This window comes from Argiope bruennichi, chromosome 4 (assembly GCF_947563725.1).
Source record: "Argiope bruennichi chromosome 4, qqArgBrue1.1, whole genome shotgun sequence".
NCBI classification, from domain to species: domain Eukaryota; kingdom Metazoa; phylum Arthropoda; class Arachnida; order Araneae; family Araneidae; genus Argiope; species Argiope bruennichi.
This window is the reverse complement of record NC_079154.1, coordinates 21,338,918-21,362,475: the sequence shown is the minus strand read 5'-3', so window position 1 is coordinate 21,362,475 and position 23,558 is coordinate 21,338,918. Positions and strand designations below refer to the sequence as shown.

The 23,558-nt window shown below is 30.1% G+C and overlaps 1 protein-coding gene across 2 annotated transcripts in view; it reads left to right on the top strand.

Annotated features, from left to right (window-relative positions):
* The first annotated feature begins 9,100 nt into the window (after positions 1–9,100).
* Positions 9,101–23,558, top strand: part of LOC129965439 (monocarboxylate transporter 13-like) — an 85,684-nt gene continuing 71,226 nt past the window's right edge. For both annotated transcript variants that reach the window (XR_008784213.1, XM_056079303.1), the window contains exon 1: positions 9,101–9,308. Coding sequence is in view for 1 of the 2 variants with exons in the window: in XM_056079303.1 (XP_055935278.1) it covers positions 9,122–9,308 (187 nt within the window). In the remaining variant the exon portion in view is untranslated. The remainder of the gene's footprint in view (positions 9,309–23,558) is intronic.

Below are 23,558 nucleotides of genomic sequence, written 5' to 3'. Positions count from 1 at the left end.
ATTCTGACAAATTTTTACTTAGACCTCTCTGAGTTCGAAAAACACGCATTTTTAACATTATGTCTGTCTTTCTGTCTGTCAGTCTGTGAAGAAGATAACTCGAAAACGCTTTTGAGCTAGATGGATAAAATTTGGTATATAAAATCACGACCCAATGTGTTGATTTCTACCAAATTTTGAATGAAATTCATTATAATTATTAGGAAATCTGTTTGTCTGGTTGTTTGTTTACAAGTGAACACGATAGTTCCAAAACGCTATGTTGATAAAATTTGATACCTCAGGATTAGTATCTAAAATATGATATATCAATTTGATTAATAAATAACTAACCAAAGCATCAAATTGATGAATAAATAACCAAATACATGATAATATAATAACCTAAAATATGATAAATAATGACGCAGATCTGTCAAAAGTGTGACCGTCAGTCGGTCTGTACTTGCGCATGCATGCCAATGCACCAATGAAATGACTTGAAACAGAAAGATTCGGTATATTATCTTGTTACTACATTTGTCAACCATGTCAAATTTTGGTTCCATTGGGTCGGCAAAAAAGGCATTCAAAATACATATTCACACAATAAATTCAATAAAATTTCTAGTTTTGCTAAATATCTATATTTCGTAACTATTGTTCGCTAATGCCATGCAAGCATTTGCGGTCTTATCCAAAGTCCATAATTTTATGCGGGGAAGGGGGGGATAGTACCGTCATTGCAGAGTATGCAGGAATGTATAGAGGAGACCTCTTTTGCGGATTCTAGCATCATTTCAATAGTAACAAATAAATTATATCTCCAGAACTGCGAGCACTCTTTTCATCATTAAGTATGCATAGCAAACTGCCCCGCCGTTCGTACAGAAAAGCGAAAAGAAAAACCAAGTATTGCGTGCTTAGTTTGCAATTCAGTTCTTTGAACCGCACCCACCAACTCGCATGCAATTTATGCGTTGCTCTCTTTGTGGGAAGTAAAACTTGCAAGTCTTCCTGGAAAACCCATCACTCTGCAGATTTTAAATGTAAGTCTCTCATGAAAATTTAATTATCGTTTAAGATGGCATATTTTTTTCTTGAAGAGGAAAAATCAGTTTGGGAATAGAATTTGGTTTGAAAAAGAAGCGAATCTTTGATTTTAAACGCGAAAGAATTGATCTATGTTAGAAGTTTAACGTATTTGACTTGCGAAACAGCACACACATTTATTTAAATAAATACTTAAAAATAAAACAATACCCAACTTTGAAAATAATGTGAAAGTTGTATCGTTCAGAGATTTAAAAAAAATCCCAGTAATGTTTTTCATTTTGTGTACTCTTTTGAAATATTATTACCAACTTTTTGCTGCCTTAAGGATAATTATTCTTTATATGGCATTTATGGCAAATAACTGAGATGAATTAATTTAACCATTTATATTCCCAAAACAATGAAACTATATGTCATTCAGGCAGGTTAAAAGCATTAATACTAATCACGTGTTTTGCTTTCTGACTTTAGTTTTATAATTACAATAACATTCATAATGACTCGATTTAATCATAAAATCAAAACCAGGATTTAAAAATGCTCTCTTTTTTAATCATATCTTAAAAATTATTATTTAAATTTAGTATATTTTAAGGGATTACATATATAATAACATCTTCAATTTCTTGACCTAACTATAAAATATTATATTTTTTATTAAAAAAAAATTAGCTCACAAACAACATTTTTCATGACCCAGACATGGAAATTTTAAAGAAAGTAGTTTTTCGTATATGGTAAATAAAATGAATACTTAAATTTTAAAGTTTTAATGTTCAACAGGTATTTAATGCATTTACAGAGATTTTAATGTGAAGCCCTTTATTTTTTTTAAAAATAGAGTGTCTTAATGAGTGCTAAGTCAATGACCACCGATCATCGGCAACTTTCTTCTGGTGAATGAAGGCTTTAAACTGAAAATTCTGAAAAATACAAGAATCATGACCAACGCAAGAATCATCAACTTGCATCCGATGTTTTTGCGGATCTAGTCTGCCTAGTCAGAAATCTACCACTGAGTGCAAGGTTTTTAAAGATTTATGGATGAATTTTAATTCTTGATGCAAAAACGTTTATAAAATTATGTTAATACTAGTGGTAGTGTAATATTAGCATAGAGTGGTATTTTCTCCTAGCTTTTTAACATCCAATAAGTTATTTACAGCTTTTAGCGAAGAAATAAATATTAATGTGTAAGTTTGTTAGAAGCTGTTGGTCAGATTATTTGGCGAACAAACCAAAAATGACATAGTCCATTCATCTAATTATGAAAGCATACTTATGGAAAAATTAAAAAAGAATTTGAAAGCATTTTGCTGAATGTAAATAAAGTATTTAAACGAATTTTACAAAAAGATGGAGCTGCTCCTATTTTTATGTCGTCTTTAGCGACGACTAGTTGTCCCACCACTTTAATGTCCCTAACTTCGTTGTGTCAACACATTTCAATTTTGTACGAACTCATGTTAGCAAGTTGAAAGCTTACTAACATTTCTGTACAAAAAATATGAAATAAAATGAAAAACATAAAAGAAAATAGTATGAAGAATATCTGTATCTGAATTAAATCCGAATATATTGATTTATGAATTAAATGCTTAGTTATAATGAATAGTATAATTAATGCATAGTTGTAAAGAAAAACGTGCTGAACGTCTTGCATTCAACTGTAAAAAACGTTTTAGTCAGAAGTCAGAATGACTTTGAAAAAAGCGATGGAATGATTTTTGTTTTATTTTTATCACGCATGATTATATTTTATGGGAAGGGGAAAAAACAGCTTACATTTTTTTGTAAAATGCCATGCACCATTCATTAAGTCAATGACACTTACATAAAATATTCTAGTCATTCATTAAAAGATAAGCTATATGGCCAACAAAATGCATTTATGCCTATCTTAGTCAGAAAATGCAATAATATCAAAATAATTCTATAAAAAAGCATTTAAATTGTAATAAGTTGTTTTCACTAAATAATTTTTTTTAATCTGAAAGTATACTTGTATTTAAAACTTCCTCTAGTAATTCGGTGAATTTTAAGACTAACATGCAGTAGCAATTAATCTATACAAATAAGTCATTTTGCCATCCTGATCTCATTTGACTATTCAAGCATAAGGAGCAATTCGTTTATTTTAAAATGGCCATAATAAAATGCCACATATTTGAGTATTCGTACTGTACTGAAAGGCGTTATATTTCAATGAAATAATTGTTTCATAATTCAAATGTCATCTACCCAAGAAAATAAAAAAATGCTATCATGGGAAAACATTCTTTTAATTGTATAACATAAGTATAATGTGTATGTGTGTAATAATTTAAATTTATTTAGTTATGTAAGTTCAGACTTCATTCTAATATCTCAATGGAGGCATATTTTCCTTTCCCATGCCCAAATCTACACTAGCTTAAAATGAATGTTGTCTCTGTAAATATCCCTCCTGAAACAATATAAGTTCTGATTGCATAAATATGTTCTCTTTTTCAATCTCTTTGTTTTCCTATTCGAATTGCGTCGCTGCCTTATCATGATCCAAAGAAATAAATTTTAATAATTACTAAAATTTACCTCTTTTATTAATAATCATTAGAAGATTAAATGAAAAGAACATGGGTATAATGTCGTTTAATTAAATCATCTTTTGCCTCCTCTATGATACCTTATGTGGTACAACTTGTTTTCCATGGCGATAGGAAAATAAAAAGCCAAATCATGTAAAAAAACAGCCAACAGTAGCCAAACTAATAGTAACCACACACACTTTCACTTTGGAATACACAAACCAAATGCAAATAATGCTAGCTTGGCGTTATTCGTGGAACGTCCTTCCTGCATATTCTAAAAATTGACCATAGGTTGCTGTTTTCCCCCATTCCCACATGGTCGCTAATAGAATAATGAAGGCATAAAAAGGATTTCGATTTGGATTCAGTCAAAAACGGAATCACAGAACTGTAACAGAACAAACATGTTGTTTTATAAAAACATAAAAAAAAAAAAAAACGTTTTCTAAATTGATGCTGCGTCTTGCTTTAGTTACCTAAAACTTAAGAATCACAGAAAATTCAAAGTTATCATACGTTTGACACAAATCGATTATTGAAAACCAAATAAAGTGTAAAATGCTTCAGAAACATCGAGACAGGACTCGAGCAAACATGCAGTCAGTGACATATTTATGCATTTTGCTGCTCTAAATAGTGCTTACATGACGTCTATTTCTTAATAAACTGATCCATTTAGTTTCATATTTCAACGCTTTTTAACTCATGTTGATCATTTAATTTAGGTTTATGATCATATGCGAATTTAGGTCATTTTGATTTCAATTATCTGTGAAAATATGCATTCTTTTCTTTTTTTATTTTTTACAATTTTTAACAATCATACACATTTGAATGAACATTTACGAAGATGCCAGTATTTATAAATATTGTAATAACTAAACAACTCCATTGAAACAGAATTTGCCAAATTAATCTTGTCCAAATATTATTTTTATCGTAGTATCTCCTACTTCAATTTTTTTATGAATGTATTTATTTGGCAACAAGGCCAATTGGTGGATTCCTTGAGTTGGGCAGCCTTAGAATAAAGTGTCTTCTCTGCCTAACCAGAAATCCATCACTGATCGAAGTTCAAAAAAAGTGTAAAAACAACTCTATGGAAAGAATGAGAAGGTGATAGAAACCCAGGCATGGGCTTGGGGTGAGCCAGTAGCTTTGTTCTTCTAGCATGACTGCACAGACGATAAATATCAACTCTGAGACAAATTTACCCAAATGAAAATGGTAGGTACAGTTAAAAATTCTTAGCATCCAAATTGTTGTCAGTGAGTGATTGTTTAATATATTTTGCGTAAATTAAATTCTGTTTAAATAACTTTTTCTTTTTCTTTCACCCAATTTTCTCATCCAAAGGCTATTTGCAAACAAAATAACTAAAATATTGCAACTAAAGCCAGTTTCATACGAATTGCATCCAGTATTTGTAGTATCGTATGACGAGACTTGGACCTTGGCGCTTTCAATGCCATTCGCCGAACATTCGCGTTGGAAGATGCATTAGCTGCCGTCGGTCCTTTACATATTAGTCGAAGGAAATCTCGAATATTTGAAGCAAACCATTCATTTATGTGGGAGTGCGACTACACGGCACAAGTCATTCCAGCTGTAATTAAATAAATAATCATTTCATATTTTACTTTGTTTTTCTGGTTAATATTTGTAAATTTACAATTCTTGGTTATTTTATTTCATTGAAAAACGATTTTTACAAAAAGGCATATTTCTGTGTACAGCTGACCACCCCTTTTAATCTGTTTATCTGTCCATCTCAAAGCGTTTTTATGTTATCTTTAATACAAATAGACAAACAAATATATTTTTTAAATGCGTTTTTCGATCTCAAGGAGATCTAAAACTTGCAAATTCGTCAAATTCTCAAATCATTGAGCTTAAAGAATTCGCTTTTAAAGAAATTTTCATGCAGTATTTACTAAGGATAATTTCTGGTAAAATCGTTCATTCCAAGAAACAAAATCGTAATGCTACATTTCCCCAAAATTTTATATTCATTCTAAATGGTTGTGTAATCAATTTTAATTCGTTCGATTTCAGACAACAAACTTCATTAACATACGAAGAGTTTTCAGCAGTGCATCTGAGATCCTTGAAATAGTAGCTGATCCCAAATAAGTGCTATCCAAGTTTTAAATCCAATGAAATTTGGTAACTCTAAAAATACTATAATAAAGTTGCAGAAATTCTGAAAGGAATTATTGGATTTTTTAAAAAATCGATATAAAACTTTTCATGAAAATGTGAAGTATTCCTGCTTATGCATGCATGCGTGTGTGTGTGTGTGTGTACGGGGTGGTGGGTAATCAGCACTTTAAATTCAAAATGACATCATGTATAGCCAAGGAAGTAAGGTATACCTATAATAAAGTGACTATGCTGAATTTATTAAGACAGGTTACAGCGCCCCTGTCGACGGAATAAAAAAATTAGAAAAAATAAGTAAATAGATAAAGGGTATTGGCCAAAAAGTCCAAGTGGAAAAATGCTCACTGTACCATAAAAAAGGAGAGAAACTTCATATAAGTACCTGTAAAAATGGTGGAAATATTTGCGATTAAAATTATGAACTTTCCGGGAATTTTTCGATTTTTTTTTCGTTATTGGTAGTTAAAAAAGATTCTTTGAGTTATCTAAGTAATTTAGATGAGAAATCAGAAAGCGAAATTACATTATCGCAAAAAACAATTTGCAATTCGAAATGACACTTAATTTTTTAATGCTTCGACGATGCCATGGGATTCAATTTCATTAAACAAACATCTTTGCGGAAATAATCGTTAACATTATATTATATGAACATATTTAACTTAAATTAGACACGACCAATATTCCCAATAAACCTGCAAAGACGGCTAATTTAAAATTATTAGGTATGACATTTACAAAATACCTTCAAACGCACCTTATGAAATACCTTAAAAATGTCTGATACAGAATTATTTTATTAACTAAGGTAACACAAACAAAGAAATCTTTTGTTTGAATTCATAAAAGTATTGTCAATGCTTTACCGACTTATTTGTATGCACGGCACGCGTGTTATGCATGGTGTACCGTTGCAAGAATGCGTTTCAGATTTCAAATTATACACCCGTACTATCGACACCGTCTGGAGCAGTTATGTTCAGGCAGATCGTCATGCTACTTATTGTAAAACAAAGATCTCGAGCTTCACAACCATTTAAAGTGTTTTATGGTAAATTTTCCTGTTGCAAAACTCCAGTTATCTTATGAAATAAGTTACATTTTATGCAACTTTTATCTTTATAAAAAACTGGAAACATTTTGCAATATCTTAGACATTTATCTGGTTATTTTAGTCATTTTAATGCTCGTATGCTAATGTCCTAATTTCCTATTTCGAAATAATTTTTATTTTTATATATATACACAGTTATAAATAGCCATTAATTGGAAAAAAAACACATTTTTATCACGTCTTTTTTACGTATTTCTTATTCCTGTGTTCATTATGTCCATTATGTAATTAGTAAGAGGATTGTTTATCAAATATATATATATATATATATATATACCGATGAAACAATTATTGTAATAGAAACCAACGGGGAGGGTCTCCCCTAAACTTTCTCGCATGCTCTCAAACAAAGTTGTCGGTTAACCACTATCGCAAAAAATTATGGACCTTGGGTAAGGTAAAGAACGCCTTGCATAGCTTTGGCGCACAATAGTTAACGAAATATTAACCTTTGGCCTGAAATTAGCTTATTTACAGAATTTATCTTGTGGTACTTGGCGAGATTTTTTTTTTTTTTTTTTTTTTTTGGCGATGAATCCCTGGCATGCTGTTAACAGATTTCCAAAAATCGAATTTATGTTTTAAGCGTGTTTTCCGAAACAACTGAAACCAAAATTTGACACAGAACTGCAGATGTAGACCCATACAAAATTTGATATATTTAAGTCATTATTTATTTTAGCTATCGTTTATACATGCTTCTGAAACTGAAGACAGATAGACGGTCAACTTCTTGTTAGACTCGGCTCAATATTTGTTAGATGTTTACTCAACAGAGATTAATTCTGAATACAAAATTTTATCCATCTAGCTCTCTTTGTCTGGTAGTTACCGTATTAACATACATTCAAATAGCGCCGACGTCCTGGCATAGGGGTAGCGCATCTTCCCCGTGATCTGGGCGTCCCGGATTCGAGTCCCGGTTTGGGCATGGTTGTTCTTCCTGTTCTATCTGTGAGATGTGTGAATGTGCCCTCTTGTAAAAAGGGGTTGTGCAAGCGAATGAGTGATGCGTATGTAGTCAAGTCGTACTCTTGGCCCAAGTTGGCTCTACGATAAAAACAAGAGGCGCTCCCCCTTAGGCTTAAATCGGCTGTCTTTGAACAGCGGCTTGTCCGTGACAAGTGCCATAAGAAACAACAGCATTCAAATAGCTGGAAAACAAACTTCCTTTGGATGAATTCTATTAAAATGTAATAGAAACCTATAGATTTGGTATAAAGATTATAAACTAAATTTCATCCGTCCAGCTCAAATCATTTTTTTTTCGTTATCTCTATCACAGACAAATGGACAGAGAGGCAGATACTATGCGAGAAATGTATTTTCCGAACTCAAGGAAGTGAAAATGGTATAAAATGCTCGAAAGTGGAGATTCTAATTTTTTTGACAAATATGATACTTTTCCCATACTTCGTACACGAAAAAGTACAAATGACAGAATTACCTTATGATAAAATATTATCTCTTCTACAAAAGTTTTTAAATTCGAAGTACAACTTCATCTACGTTCCATTCTTTTGAGTTAAAATTGTGTTTACTGCCAAATCATGCTTATGACATTCCATCTTACACATACATCTACTCAAAATATAATTTCAAATTAAATAAAAAGTGTTCTAATGAGATCTATTGAAATGAGTGCACTTTGATCAATATTGTTTGAAAACAGATTTGGGAAAAGAAGAAAAATGTGTTTTTCACGGTTAAAACGATCACTATTCATTGTTCTTGAAATCTATCATTGCATTATAACCGATGTAATATAATTATACTTTCTCATACCACATTCTTGAAGGATGCACCTTGAACCAATTACGATTCGTCGAATCGGCCGTGTAAAATAACGAAACGCTCGAACGGCACACGTTTGTTTATTTACTTCAATGGATAAAATTACTCGCCCCGAAGTTCGAATATCAATTCACTTCAAAAAAACACCAACTCCCGCTTCGGCGACTTTCCACAGGGTCTCGGTTTACAATGGGATTAGTCTGGCGTGCTCTGAAGGTAAACTAAAAATAAATAAAAAATCGCACCAGAATTAGAAACATCAATAAAATACCAAACGATTAAATCTTTAACGAGGCGGGAAAACAGCAGTTTATTCGATCTTGGATTAGTGAAGGAAGCGTGAAGGCGAGCTGGGAAGCGAACAGCGTCCCCTGGCGGAAGCTTCGGAGCAACTCCGGCAGACAGGAGAAAGGTTTCGTTTTCGGAATCAGAAATCCCTGTGGCGATGGCTGGAGCGGATAGTGGTTGGAGTTGGGTCATCGCAGTTGCCTGCTGTTGGATAACTTTCGTTATCCAAGGACTGGTCAGGTCCGGTGGGGTTGTCTACGTCGCCCTCATCGATGCCTATGGGGTCAGCAGATCTCAAGCTTCGTGGCCTTTCACCTTAAGATTGGCTCTCTGGAATCTGAGTGGTAAGAGACACTTTTAAGTTTTAAAAAAATTATATGCAACTTTTTGACAGCTAATTGGATGCAGAATGTGATGGACTTTTTTCTCTCCCAAGCATTTTGTTTTTCATTCATGACTTTTTTTTTCTAAAAAAAAAAGAAAAGAAAAGAAAGAAAGTTCTTAAATTTAATTGGTTGCAGTTGTCACAATAGGACAAGGTTTTCGGAACTTCATCTTTTCAGCATCAAAATCATGCCTATATTTTATACTTTAAATTTCTGCTCTTAAAATTTTCATTTAAATAAAATGCAATTTTATAAATTAAAAGTAAATTCACCCTCTTCTAGTTTTTATTCAGCATTTAATTCCTTCTTTTAAAAATAATTTAATAATGTCACTTAAAAAAATGTATCTAATACCAATAAGTAAAAAAAAATGGAATTAAATGTTGAAGGCGATTTATTGCTGATGTGTTAATAAGTGTTTAAGTATGAATATGTGTTTAAATTTTGCGAAGATGATTAGATGAAAAATTGAATAATAATGGAAAAAAATCATGATTAGATGAAAAATTGAATAATAATGGAAAAAATCATGATTAGATGAGAAATTGAATAATAATGGAAAAAATCATGATTAGATGAGAAATTGAATAATAATGGAAAAAATCATGATTAGATGAAAAATTGAATAATGATTGAAAAAATAATGATTAGATGAAAAATTGAATAATAATTGTAAAAAACAATGATTAAAGAAAAAATTGAATAACAGTTATATTCTTCATATTTCAATGGTTTCGATTGTTTTAGATAGATTAATGCTTCATTTTAAAGCAACATGATTCAGTTTTGGGACAAACCTCATAATTTTAACAACGACGAGATGACATAAGCAGCGCTTCAGTCACTCTCCCCTTTCTAAACTTCCAAACAACATCAATATGAGAATTTTGGATTAATGACGGACGGTATATTATACAGGTAATAAGCTTTTGTATACAGAAGAACTGAATCTCGAACATTCCAATTTTCTTTTTCAGAACTTTTGCATCTGCATTTGCGATTATTCCTGGATATTATTTTACAATATTTCATGTTGATACAAAAAAAAAAACATGTGAATTTGAAATAAAATGTTCAAAAAATTATTGAATTTTGATAAAATATCAAAATTTGGAATTTGTTCTATTACTCTATGATTGAATTTAATTCTATCAATTTTTATATACTATCTAAAATCCGATAATTTTTCATGTTGACAAAAAAAAAATGTGATGATATTAAATAAAATGTGCAAACGATTAGTGAAGTGTGATAAAATATTAAAACACAAATTAGTTGAAAGTTTGTTCTATCAAGTTCAACAATACAATCAATAATCTGACAGCATTTCAAGTTAATATAAAGGAACATGATGATATAAAATAAAATGATTGATGAATTGAGATAGTTGATATTAAACATGATATAATAGGAATTCTATTGCTGAATTATATTCGATAAGTTTTAACAATGCATTCTATATTATTATAATATTTCATGTCGATACAAAAAAAAACATGATGTTATAAAATAAATTGCGTAAATGATTAAGGAAGTTTAAATAAATAACATCAAAACATGATATAATTGGAATTTTATATGCTATTCTGTCACTGAATTTCATTTTATCTGTTCTGTATTATTTTTTCCCCGCCAAAAGTTTTGACTTAGACAATCCATACGGATGCAAAGAACAGTATTTTGTATAATTTAATATTGCGAACAAAAATCGTCGATATTTTTTTTTTCTGAAAGCCAATCAAATGAGTGCACTGTCCACGTTTTAAACTTGTAGTTTCGTTTATTGCATCTATTTGTTATCTGTCTGTCTGTCTATGAACACGATAACTCAAAAGGACTTTGAGCTAGACTTATGAAATTTAGTGAAGGGAATTATGGCTAAATTTGTAGATTTCTATCAAATCTTGAACGAAATCATTCACAGGTAATCTGTTTGTCTGGCAGTTCGACTGCAAGCGAACTCAATAATTACAAAACGCGAAACACTAGACAGGTAAACTTTAGTACACTGATTTAGCATCTAAAAATATATATAATCATTAAATTTTGAACCAAATTTGTCAATGAGTTGAATGTCTAGCTGTCTGTACTTTCGGATCCATGTAAACGCTATGATTTAAAGCATTGAAATACGGTATATCATCTTGTAACTACAACTGTACTTCCTCATCACATTTCGCTGCCAATCGACCGACAAAAAAAGACGTCTTAAATCTATATTCTCCCGTTATATTCAGTATAAATGAAGAATTTGCTCTAAAGATCTATATTTCGTTAATGTCGTTCGGCAATACTATGCAAGGCATTCACTGCCTTATCCCATGGGTCACAATTTTATGTTTAGAGAAACAGATAAGATTTTTACTATAGAATATGCAAGAAAGTTTCGGAGAGACCACTCCGCTGCTTTTAATGTGATAAAAACGTGTTTTTAGGCCGGAATATTTTCTGTTAACCCTTTGATCCCCTGACCGCCCGATATCGCCCCTTTCGACAGGGGTCTGCCTCAGCCGCTTTGGGGCAGTTAAATGAGTTTAAATGCGAGCTTGTCGAGAAGTACCTTTCACCTCTGAGTCAGACCCCTATCAAACGGGTTAATATCCGGTGGTCAGGGCTTATAGGGTTAATCTTATGGGGAGAAAAATCATACACAAGGCAACGTGACGTGGAAAGCTTGACTCAACGCTTTACAGTGACTCTCGGGTCTCTAATTGGCGGAGTGTTGGGGAGTTGTTCTTGGGTAATTACTTCTTGGTACCTCATACAAAGAGAGGCTTTTTTTAACGTTGTTCCTCAGTAAATTCGAAATATATTATCTCCCTAAAACTATTTTCCCACCAATTTCAATTTCAAAAAAAAAATTAACTTTTAAGTGATGCTAATTTTATTCTCGTACAAATTTTAATTTGTAAAAAAATGATGAAAATGACTTTTTAGCACAATTTGTACTAATGCTTCTTATTTTTGTAATGAAACCAATGTCCAAACCAATTTGTTTCTTTCATGATAACTGTCATTCGTATTCTTTTTCCGAATAATATTAAGATGAAAAATCTTTCTTTGAACATTAAATCATTCATATTTTCAATGAGTAAGAATTTTATAACTGTTCAGATATGATCTTATTCATTCAAATAATGAATCCTAGTTTTATACTGTAGATTTATTTTGGACGAGAAACTAATTCCCAGTCTATCGAAATACATAATTTTTCATCATTGTGTAATCCAAACTAAATATTAGCTTAACAACAACGAAAATATGCCTCTGAATATGATTTATAAGGATTACAAAAGTAATCAGCGAGAATGGTCTTCCCAAAACTTTCTCGCATACTCTCTAATAACCTTGTCATGCCAGAGAACACCTTACGTGGCACTGTCGTACAATAGTTACGACACATCAACTTTTGGCGTGAGTTTAGCATGATTGCTGAATGTATCATATCATCCTTGGAGAGTGATTTGAAGATTAACGTATCCCCGTCATTCGTTACTTGTATCCGAAAATCGAATTTGTGTTTTAGACGCGTTTTTCTGAAAGAATTGGAACCAAAATTTCACTTAAAATTTCATTTGTAGTAACAAAATCCTATACTAAATTTGATCTATTTGAGTCACTGCGTTTTTGAGTTATCGCGTTTACATGTCTCTGAAATGAAAGATCGACAGACAGGCAACCCCTAGTTGGTTTTGGGTGAAAATTTGAAAATTGTTTATATTATAGATGTTAAATCTGTGTACCGAATTTTATCTATCTAGCTCTCTTTGTTTTGTAATTATCGTGGTAACTATTAATCGAATAGCCGAACAGATAAATTTCCTCTGAACAAATATGACTCAAAATTTGATAGAAATCTGAAAATGTGATGTGAAGACCGTCTATCTCAAAGCGTTTTTGAGTTATCTTTATCTCAGACAGACGGACATTTCCTAAAAATGTGTTTTTAGAACTTAGAGCGGTCTATAAAACATAAATTCGTCAAAATCACGATTTCGAATTTTTTGACGTTTGCTATATTTTTTCTATGCTACGTATACAAGAAAGTAAAAAATAAATACGGTTGCCCAACAGCTTATGCATACCGTCAGATTTTCTATAAAACTGCCACATCAATTATAAATAGTGTCTCTCAGTCCTTTTACACGAAACAGCTTCTGCCTTTATGGTGCTTCATTATAAAAAAAAGAGCAGATATTTGTGGGAATAGTTATTTGCATCCTTTAATTTAATAATCCGCATGCGGCAACTGTCAGTTATCACGAGGAGTGAAATATTACACACCAAAATGCTCACTTACGATTGAGAATACCATAATTTACTGTGCAATGTTAAATTAGTAATTGCTATTTGTAAGGTATTTAAATCTATATTTATTAATGTTCTTTTTTTTTCCTTTTGTCTAACTAAAGTTTAGTGTAATCGTCACACAACGAGCTAATTTTTTTAGCTGTAAACCATATTTAAAACAAAATATGATCTTTGAAAGCATTTTTCGCGTGACGTATTCAAGAAATAAAAATGTAAAATAAAATGTAGATGGAGGGGGGGGGGCAATATCTTTAATAGGGCCTATGCGACAAAATTAAGAGGGGACTACTACCTACTAGCATTTTTATTGGTATACAATCTCCAAAATTAAAAAACTTTTGGCAAGCTGGAAGGCAAAGCTAGTTTCCTTTTCATCTAATTTAATATTGCATAAATCTAATTTCAGGCAAAATTCGATTTTTAGCTCCTAATTTCTAAGATGTTACAGATATCGAAAAACTTAAATAGAAAAGTTGCTCGTGTTAATGAGGCGCTAATTTAATTTAATTTTCTTTCTTCAATATTAAGAAAGTTATAGCGAAATGAAAGTTTCAACGCCTTACTGTTTCCGACCCCTTTGAGCTAGATGGGTCATTTACGAACTTATCCGAGGTTTCTACATTTCTAACAATATATTCAAAGCCAGTTAAAATCCAAACAAAAAAATTACTTTAGTTGTTCTGTTCACAAGATAACATGGGAAAAGCGTTACACACACACACACACACGCGCGCACACAAGCGCACATACACACACACGCACAGACACACGCACACACATATATATATGGTAGGTAGAAATGTTCCTAAAGTCGCATCATGAGAACCATTGCAGTAGGTAGCCTTCCTATAGGAATCTACCTAAAAAGAAATAAATTAAGACAGAAATGTGAAACATTTTACTACGTTTCAGACATTTTTTTGAGGTGCATTCAAAGTGTCATCATGTGTGAAGACATAATTGATGCATCGGCAAAGTTAGTTTAGAATCACGCTATGATTTATTAGAAAAGCGATCCATTCTATGATCGCTCTTTATGTCCGCGAGCCCTCATTCCATTGTAAAAATGACTCGTTTTTCCTGCATACTTGGCTTTCACTTAAAACTTAGGCCATGATTTTAGAAGCATCAGTCGATATTGGTAATTCAGATGGACAAAACATGGAAACGGCATAAGGTTAAGACAGATCAATAAAATTAAATAATTTTCATTTTAACCATAGAGTTTCGTTACTTAAAATGTCAGTTATTGGGATTAATAGGTGACTACGTTTGGAAATCGGGGGATTTTTTTCAGAGATTTATCTATTATTATATTTAATATTAGTCGTCTGTAATGACCAGCTAGTTCCCCAGGAATTTTGGTTGGGTTGACTTTCAATTACTCTCATCTTTAATATTCACGATTCTTTCACTAACATATTTTAAAGCATTAAATTGTGATAAATGACAGCCGTGTTAGTTTAATAACGTAACACATGTTCAATTCGTTCTATATATGAACCATTATATTAAAGCAAAGTATTGGCTTTTCATAATGACACTTAAAACTACATAAATATTAAACTACGTAGATATTAAACATATTCTTTAATCTTTTGATGTCAAAAGATTAAATATTTGATGAAGGATTGAAAGCGATTTTGAATTCATGATAATCTTTTGTTCAAATTTAAACAAAAAAATATTTTTTATTTAAATAATTAAGATTTACGATAATTATATTTTTATCGTTAAAACTTTTGAGTTTTCAATTTTCGGATGATACAAAATATTTTTTTTGCTGTAATACTTTTTCGAATTTATTGTGGAAAAACGCCGAAATTTCGTTTTATTTTTAAATAATTAAGATTCAGATATTTAAAAAATTCCTTCTTCCTTAGTTTTCAACTAGATTAAATATTTGATAAAGAATGAAAGCGATTTTGAATTCATAATAATCTATTGTTCAAATTTAAACAAAAAATATTTTTCAAAACTCAAGGAACATTTTCACGATAATTATATTTTTATCTTTAAAATTTTTTTGTTTTCAATTTTCGGATGACACAAAAAAATCTTTTTGTGCTATAATATTTTTGGGAATTTATTGTGGAAAAACGCCGAAATTTCGTTTTATTTTTTAAATAATTACGATTTAGATATTAAACAAATTCCTTCTTCCTTAGTTTTCAACTCGATTAAATATTTGATGAAGAATGAAAGCGACTTGAAATTCTTTGTAATCTGTTGTTGAAATTAAGCAAAAAAAATTTAAAAATTAACAAATTTCAAGGAAAATCTGCGTGGTAATTGAATTGGCATCGTTAAAACGATAAGTTTTTGAATTTTAAGATGATGCAAAAGTTGTTTTCATGCTTTAATTTTTTAAAACTATTCTGGAAAAACACGGAAATTTCGTTTTGTTTTTAAATAAAGATTCCAATTAAAATTCCGAAAAAAAAAATCGCTCCGAGGTGAACATTTCACTTCATTATATTTTTGCGAAATTTGTTACTCTAGATATAACTATAACATTCTTTTATCTTATTGCTATAGAGTCTTATTCTTAATTTTTAAACTGCTTTCTTTATTAAAACCGTTTAAATTTTTTTTCTTCATTTATTTTTTGGGAAAATCAATCCATTTTTATTTTTGCATATTTTTAATGCTTTTTTACTTATTTAAATGCCTTTTTCTTACATTCTAAATACTGGTAAAATCTTTTTACAAAAAAAAACATTGCTAATTTAAATTTAATGCTATTTTTTATTCAGATTTTGTATTATGATTTCTCTGTATACTTTGCAGTTCCTGAGCTGTAGAAGAAGCAATATGTTCACTTATGAAATCTGTATAGTTGCTTTAATGTTTCATAATTCGAGAAAACTTGAAAATTTCTGATTGTTTTTGTCATTTTGAACACTAGGTTTTTGAAAATTTTACATAACTTATTTGATAAACCATTAAGTTAGAAGATTTTTTGCTTTGTATTGTATTTTTTCGAAAAGAAAAATATTTTTTTCAATTTTAAAAGCATTTTTCTGGTTTTAACTGGTATATTTTTGTTTCATAGGTTTTTACCCAATCTATTGTATGCAAGAATTTAAAAATATACATATTTTATAACAATTTTTTTTAATTCCAAATGTGGTCATTTTCTTCAAATATACCAAATACTTGTCTCTTCATTGAAGTCGTATTTACAATGGCATTTTTACGTGACTTTCTCCGCTTTGGTAGCATTGATAGGGATTTCCTAGCGCTGATAGGGATGTAAAAAAGCGCTGATAGGTATTTCCTTAAAGATAGTGTCGAAATACTAAAAAATTTACGATTTATTAGATTTCAACTTATTAGATTATTGCAATATGAGACACATTGTTCTATAACTGATGATTCATCCAAATTAATAAGCAAAATTAGGTAACTGGATATTTTTTCCCAAAACGTCATTTGTTCGATAGACTAAAAAACTTATTTTCATAGATTGATTTTAATATTTACCGTTACTTCGCATTACTATAAATATGTAATTTTGAATATTATTTCTAATCTCGTGTAATACATACGATTAATGTAATGTTTTCTGAGAATGTTTCGAAATTAATTTATTATCTTCGGAACAAATATTGGGAGAATAATTATGCATTTTAATTTCGTTAATTTTAAATTAATGAAAATTTGCTGGTTTAAGTTCTCACAAATTGTGATTTTTACCTTGTGTCTTTTTTATCATTTTCCAGAGGTATTAGAAAGTGGTATTCATAGCAACCTGAAATACATTGATAACTCTAAAAACATTTTATTTTTTAAAGACATAATTGCATTCTGGAAATGATTAGAAATTCGAAATTTTAGAGAAATACCTCATAAAATATTTGCTGGCGATTTGCGCTCATCAGGTAGTTGAAAGGGGAGGGTGTTGCAATTTAAAACTGCTGAACTGTTCATAAATTATATATTTTCAGTAAATTTTGAATAATTTAATAATTAGATTATAAAAAAAATTTGACTGGATGTTGGTAAGTTTTTAATAAATAAATTTTAATTATGCAACTACTAATTTATACCAATTTGAAATAAAAATGCAACTTTAAAATATATTTTTGTAATTACTTTCCTTGCATTCCTTATTTTTGTTGTTAAAAATGTTTGCAATTGTGGAATTGAATGAAAAAAAATCGTGAAGTCTAGGGCTAATATAAAAATCATTCTCTCTCTTATTTATAAGGAAAAAAATTAATAATTTTTAAATTTTAACGTAAAATTATCTTGCACTTTTTTTACTTATTTACAAGTTTAGGGCTGGCGTAAAATTTTTTCCGCATTTCTAATATTTATAAAATTGCATTTTTTTTTTTTTTTTAATTTTTTCAAACCATGTGGTACAAAAAATTTTTTCCTAGGGAATATTTAATTATTACTTTTTTCTTGGTTGTTGTATAACAAGCAGGAAAAATATTATTTAAATATTCTCTCGAAAACCTTAAAATAAATCGTTTTGTCATATAGATATCGATCTTTCCTATTTGAGTGACATTTGCAGTACACAACACGCAAAATTTCTACCACAGACTTTAAATTTAATGTCATTTTGATGACGTTTTATTTTAAATATCTTTGAAGAACTGTTCTGATAAAACAAATAATATGACAGAATATTCTGGAAAAAATGATGAATTATGATATGTCGTTTCATAGTCACAGCAAGTGATGAAAGTTCTAGAAATATATATGTCTTTAGGTTCTGCAAACTATAATCTAGTAGCCGCCTTTGGTAACCAGTTGGTTCGCCAAGATCACTGGCTGAGATAACTTTAAAGTAAATCTCTTATTCATAATTATGAATTAGAAATTTATTTTATTAAATATAAGTAACAATAGCATAATTATGATTAACAATAATTATTGTTCATAAATAATTTTCAGCATCAAATTTTGATAGATATTAAAGCCTTACTATTAGAATGTTATTACACTTGTCCTAATAAACTAACTTAATAAAATAAAATCTCACATTATTGTAATATTAAAAAATTTATTGTCCAGACAATCTGACATCAAACTTTTGTGACCCTGTCATTTTTCATGTGTATTCTCAGTACCTGTGTATTTCGTGGAACTTTCATATGTGGTCTCATGTAAATTGCTTAAACAGAATCTTCTTCCTTAGTTTCAACAATGGAAAAAAATCTCATAACATTTGATAAGCCAGTGAAAGTAGTTTGAATTTCAGTGCAACAATAAAATCTATTACTAAAAAATATACATAAAAAATATTTTAAAACAATTACCAAAATTTCTGCAAAAAATTCCCCAGCAATTAATTTGATATTATTAATAAATAAATCTTAAACTTTAAAGTGGTACAGAAATATGGAATCTCTCGCCCTTCCAAAAAACGTTTTTCTTAATTTTTAATTATTTAAAGTTTTAAGAAACAGCTCTCAATTTTACATCCCACAAAATACAAAGAATTTTTATCTATTTCAAACAGTCTGTGCACAGCACAAATATGCGCACATTCTTTTTTTATTATTATTATTATTGTAATGCCGGATTTACACTCGACCAGTTATAAAATGGCAAGTAAGCAGCGCATGCGTAGAAAGGCTGAAAAATGCTGTTCGGTCCATGGCAAGTAATTATCCTGACGGGTGAACTACAAGCCGCTCTATTGTATTTTTTCTTACTGCGCATGCGTTTGTAGAATTTGGTGGGTTTTTTTGGCTTGAAAAAAATTGATCACCTATCATAGATTTATCCCTACATGTTTTTGCTCTTTGTTCTTTCTGATACGAGGTTGTGCTTTTTTTTTTTCATTTTATTTGCCATTTTTTTATAGTTTTCCAAATTTAGGTATGCTGATCTCTTTATTTTATTTCACCATGTTTTTTCGTGTAAATACCCATCATTTTAATACAATACGCAGTGAGAAAAAAAATTCATGGCAAAACGGCAATTTACAGCCAAGCATGGAATGTCTGAATCTATTTCATGAAATTGTTGCAAACATAAATCAGTCCCTTTCTACGCATGCGATGCCTACTTGCCATCTTATAACTGGCCGAGTGTAAACCCGGCATTAATAGATATTGATTATATGAAGAAAAAAATGGTAAATGATTATATAAATAGGAAAATTATTTTCATATCCATAAACATTTGAACAAATTAATATTTTCAACACATTAATGCTTTCTATATAAAGAATGAATGCAAATAAACATTTTGCTTCTTTAGAGTCGATCCTTGATTATATATATAGATAAGTTTTGTTTTGTGAAATTTTATTTTCTGAAATAAATTTCTACAAACAACGTCTTTTATGCCATTCTCTTTTTTTCAGGACTTTACATATAGAAAATGATACATGGTTTATGAAAGCTTTAACGGAAACTACTAATCCCACAGATTCTTGAACTTTCTATTAAATTTAAATTAATTTTTCTGAGAAATTCTACTTGTATGAAAAAACGATTTATGATAAGATCAATGTTAAGAATATAGTTTTATTTCAAAATGAACCATAGGGAGAAAAATATTTTTTACTCATCAAGGCTAAAACCAGACGATATTTTATCCGTTTGTCTTTTACTATAAATAATTTTAAACAGATAAATCTAGGTTTTATATTTGATCTTTTTGTAAGATTTCAAATTGAGTGGCAGAGTGAATAAATATTTTATTTTATACTCAGTAGTATTAATACCAAACGATATTTTTTTCCGATTGTCATTTACTGTAAATAAATTTAAACAGGTTTTTTTTAATCTATCTATAATACTAGTAGCAGTTTTAGTTTTAAAATATGAATAAAAATATATAAATTTAGAAATGTCTAATAGAATAGAACAAATAGAACAATTGTGATGTACAGAATTTCCATTCTGATTTCGCAACGCAAGGAAGACTGTTCAATGAAAATTTTGCAATCTGTAATCTGTGTTCCATCAATGAAACAATAGTAAAGAACAATTAATATTTCACAATCAACTCTCTTACAACATAATGTTCTGATAATATATCTTCATATAACTTGATGTAAAAATTGTGAGTATTATTTCGTAATATGAAATTTTGACACTTTGGTATATGTATATCTTGGTGAAAAGATTGTTATTTCTAAATAAGATGAAGCAAAAATGATAATTTCCGGACTACGTAGTGAAGTAACATAGGTGGATTTCTTACTACTTGATTTCGAAAAAAGATTTTGCGAATTAACCTAGTCATTGGAGCTGCGAATGAATTAAAAGATCTGATGGTATTATAAAATCAATTATGCGTCCTGCAATTGAAAAATTATTCGTTCCAAACATTTAATAGAATAAATAATAATTACAAGAACACAATAAAATAAATCAGAATTGCAAGAACTAATAAAAATATATCATACCTCAAAACAACTTATGCTTCACAAAAATTAATAGCTTCAAAAAATTATAGAAATTAAAAAGAGCATCTTTATTTAATATCGGCATTTATTAAAGTTGACAAAACAATAAATTTTAAATTAATCAAATTAATGGCAATAGTTTGGACTACCGATTTCTGTTAACTTAGTCGTTAATTAACTTATTCTTCACAAAAATGAATAGCTTCAAATTCAGCTTCGAAAATTTTTAAAAATTTAAAAAAAAATGCCTTTATTTAACATCAGTAATTATCAAAACTGTTAAAACAATAAATTTTTAATTAATCAAATTGTTGGCAATAGTTCGGAATATCGATTTCAGTTTAAACTTTTACAAGGAATTATTTTCATAAAATAGATACTTTTAAAATCCTGCGTCATCAAATATAATGCCTTTAGCTACCTGATATTTTAGAAAAATCTGCGTATTATCAAACAACTTTAAAAAAAATTACCAATTATTTCTCAGCAATCTAAAAATAACCTCAAGGTCATCAATGTAAATGTGGAAATAACCACAAGCAGACAGTTGTTACTCTTCTCAAAGCAATGTTTCGCAACTCAAAAGCTTAGCTCGAAATTTAAGATGAACTCGTGAATAAAAACAATAATGTTTCTAACATACGTTGCAATCGATTCCAAAACTTTAACAGCATGGCATTGTGATCTATGAGGAAAATTTACTGTTTTAATATTTAATGGACGTTATTTTGTGTGCTAATCATTTTGTTAATTACCAGCTTATTAATTATTAGTTATTAAAATTAGTCATTATCTTATTAGCTATTAATGCAAATAAGCAATCGGATAAGCAATAATTTATTTGATTCATAATTATCGATTTGTCATGATTTTTATCATAAAAATTATCATTTAAAAAAAATTGTTTCTATAATATTTGTATTTTATTTCCACGAAATATATTTTGATTGTTTTGTTGTTACGATAACGAAAAAAAATTTTATAGAAAAGAGAATTTAAATTTAAATTATTAAAAAGTTATTTAATTTTATAACTAAGAAAATTAATTTCATTTGAACAATTTTCACCAAAGTTTGATCTAATAATATTTATTAAATAGCTCCATCTTTATTTCACTCCTAAGCATTATTGACTAACACGCATTTTTTTAATAAGATATATTTATCTTTAAAAATTTTTAAAACTTTATATTGATTACTATTTCATATTTTCTGAAAAAGAAAGCTCTTCCTGATGGTTTCAATTCCACTGAATTTCGTCGATTCATATATTTCATTCATGGCATTTTTGAGTTGTCACTTTGGTTTGGTTTGGTCATATTAACGTCCCGTTTGAAACAACACTAGGGCTATTTTGGGACGGACCTCGTCATTTTTAACCACGGTCAGATGACGAGGACGACACCTGATCTGGCACCCCCCTCTCCACACCACACCAGTGGGAGGACGTTTGGTCATTAACGTGCAACAGACCCCCTTACACGACGGTTCTTCGATGGAATCGGGTCTCGAACCTGAAACCCTCCGATTCCGAGGCCTTATCACCAGGCCACCGCTGCCCCTATTTTGAGTTGTCACGTTTGCATGCTTGTGAAAGTACAGACCGACAGACAGTCACCACTCTGACAGATCTGATGGCAAATTTCATAAGGATCTACACTATAGATGTTAAATCTGTGAACAAAATTGTATTTATCTAGCTCTCTTCGGTTTGTGACATCGCTTTCACTTCTACTCAGACACCCGGGCAGGCAGACTTCTGAATGGATATTGTATAACATTGATAGAAATCTAAAAATTTGGCTTAAAGACCACATACCGAATTCTATTCTTCATACTCAAAGCATTTTTGAGCTATGAATTCATTGACAAACGGAATATTTCCAAACATACATTTTTCTGACTCAGGATTATCTGAAATATGAAGATTCGTCCAAAAGTCGAATTCCAAAATTTTGACGGTTATGATACTTTCTCTTTTTGTACTTCATATACTAGAAAGTAAAAATTCTTGGCATTGGTTCATGAAATGTTTCAATTTATTTCTTGCAACAAAACACGACGCTGTTTCTAATTCATTTTATTACACGAAGAGAGAAGGAACCAATGGGAATGATCTGCTCAGAACTATCTCACATACTCTTTAATAAATGTGTCATACCATAAAAGGTTTTACCTGGCATTGGCGTACAATAGTTACAAAATATTAACTTTTGGTGTGAATTTAGCATTTTTACTGAATCTGTCGCATCATCCTTGGCAATTTATTTGGCGATCATTCTCTGGCATGCATTAATAGTATCCAAAAATCGAATCTCTATTTCAGGCATGCTTTTCTCAACTGATTGTAACAAAAATTTGACACAAAACTGCACTTGTAGTCACAAATTCTCATACGAAATTTGATATGTTTAAGTCTCTGTTATATTGAATTATCGCGTTTACATATTTCTGAAAGTACAGATGGACAAACGGTCAACACCTGGTTATATTTGACTCAAAATGTGACAGGCGTCT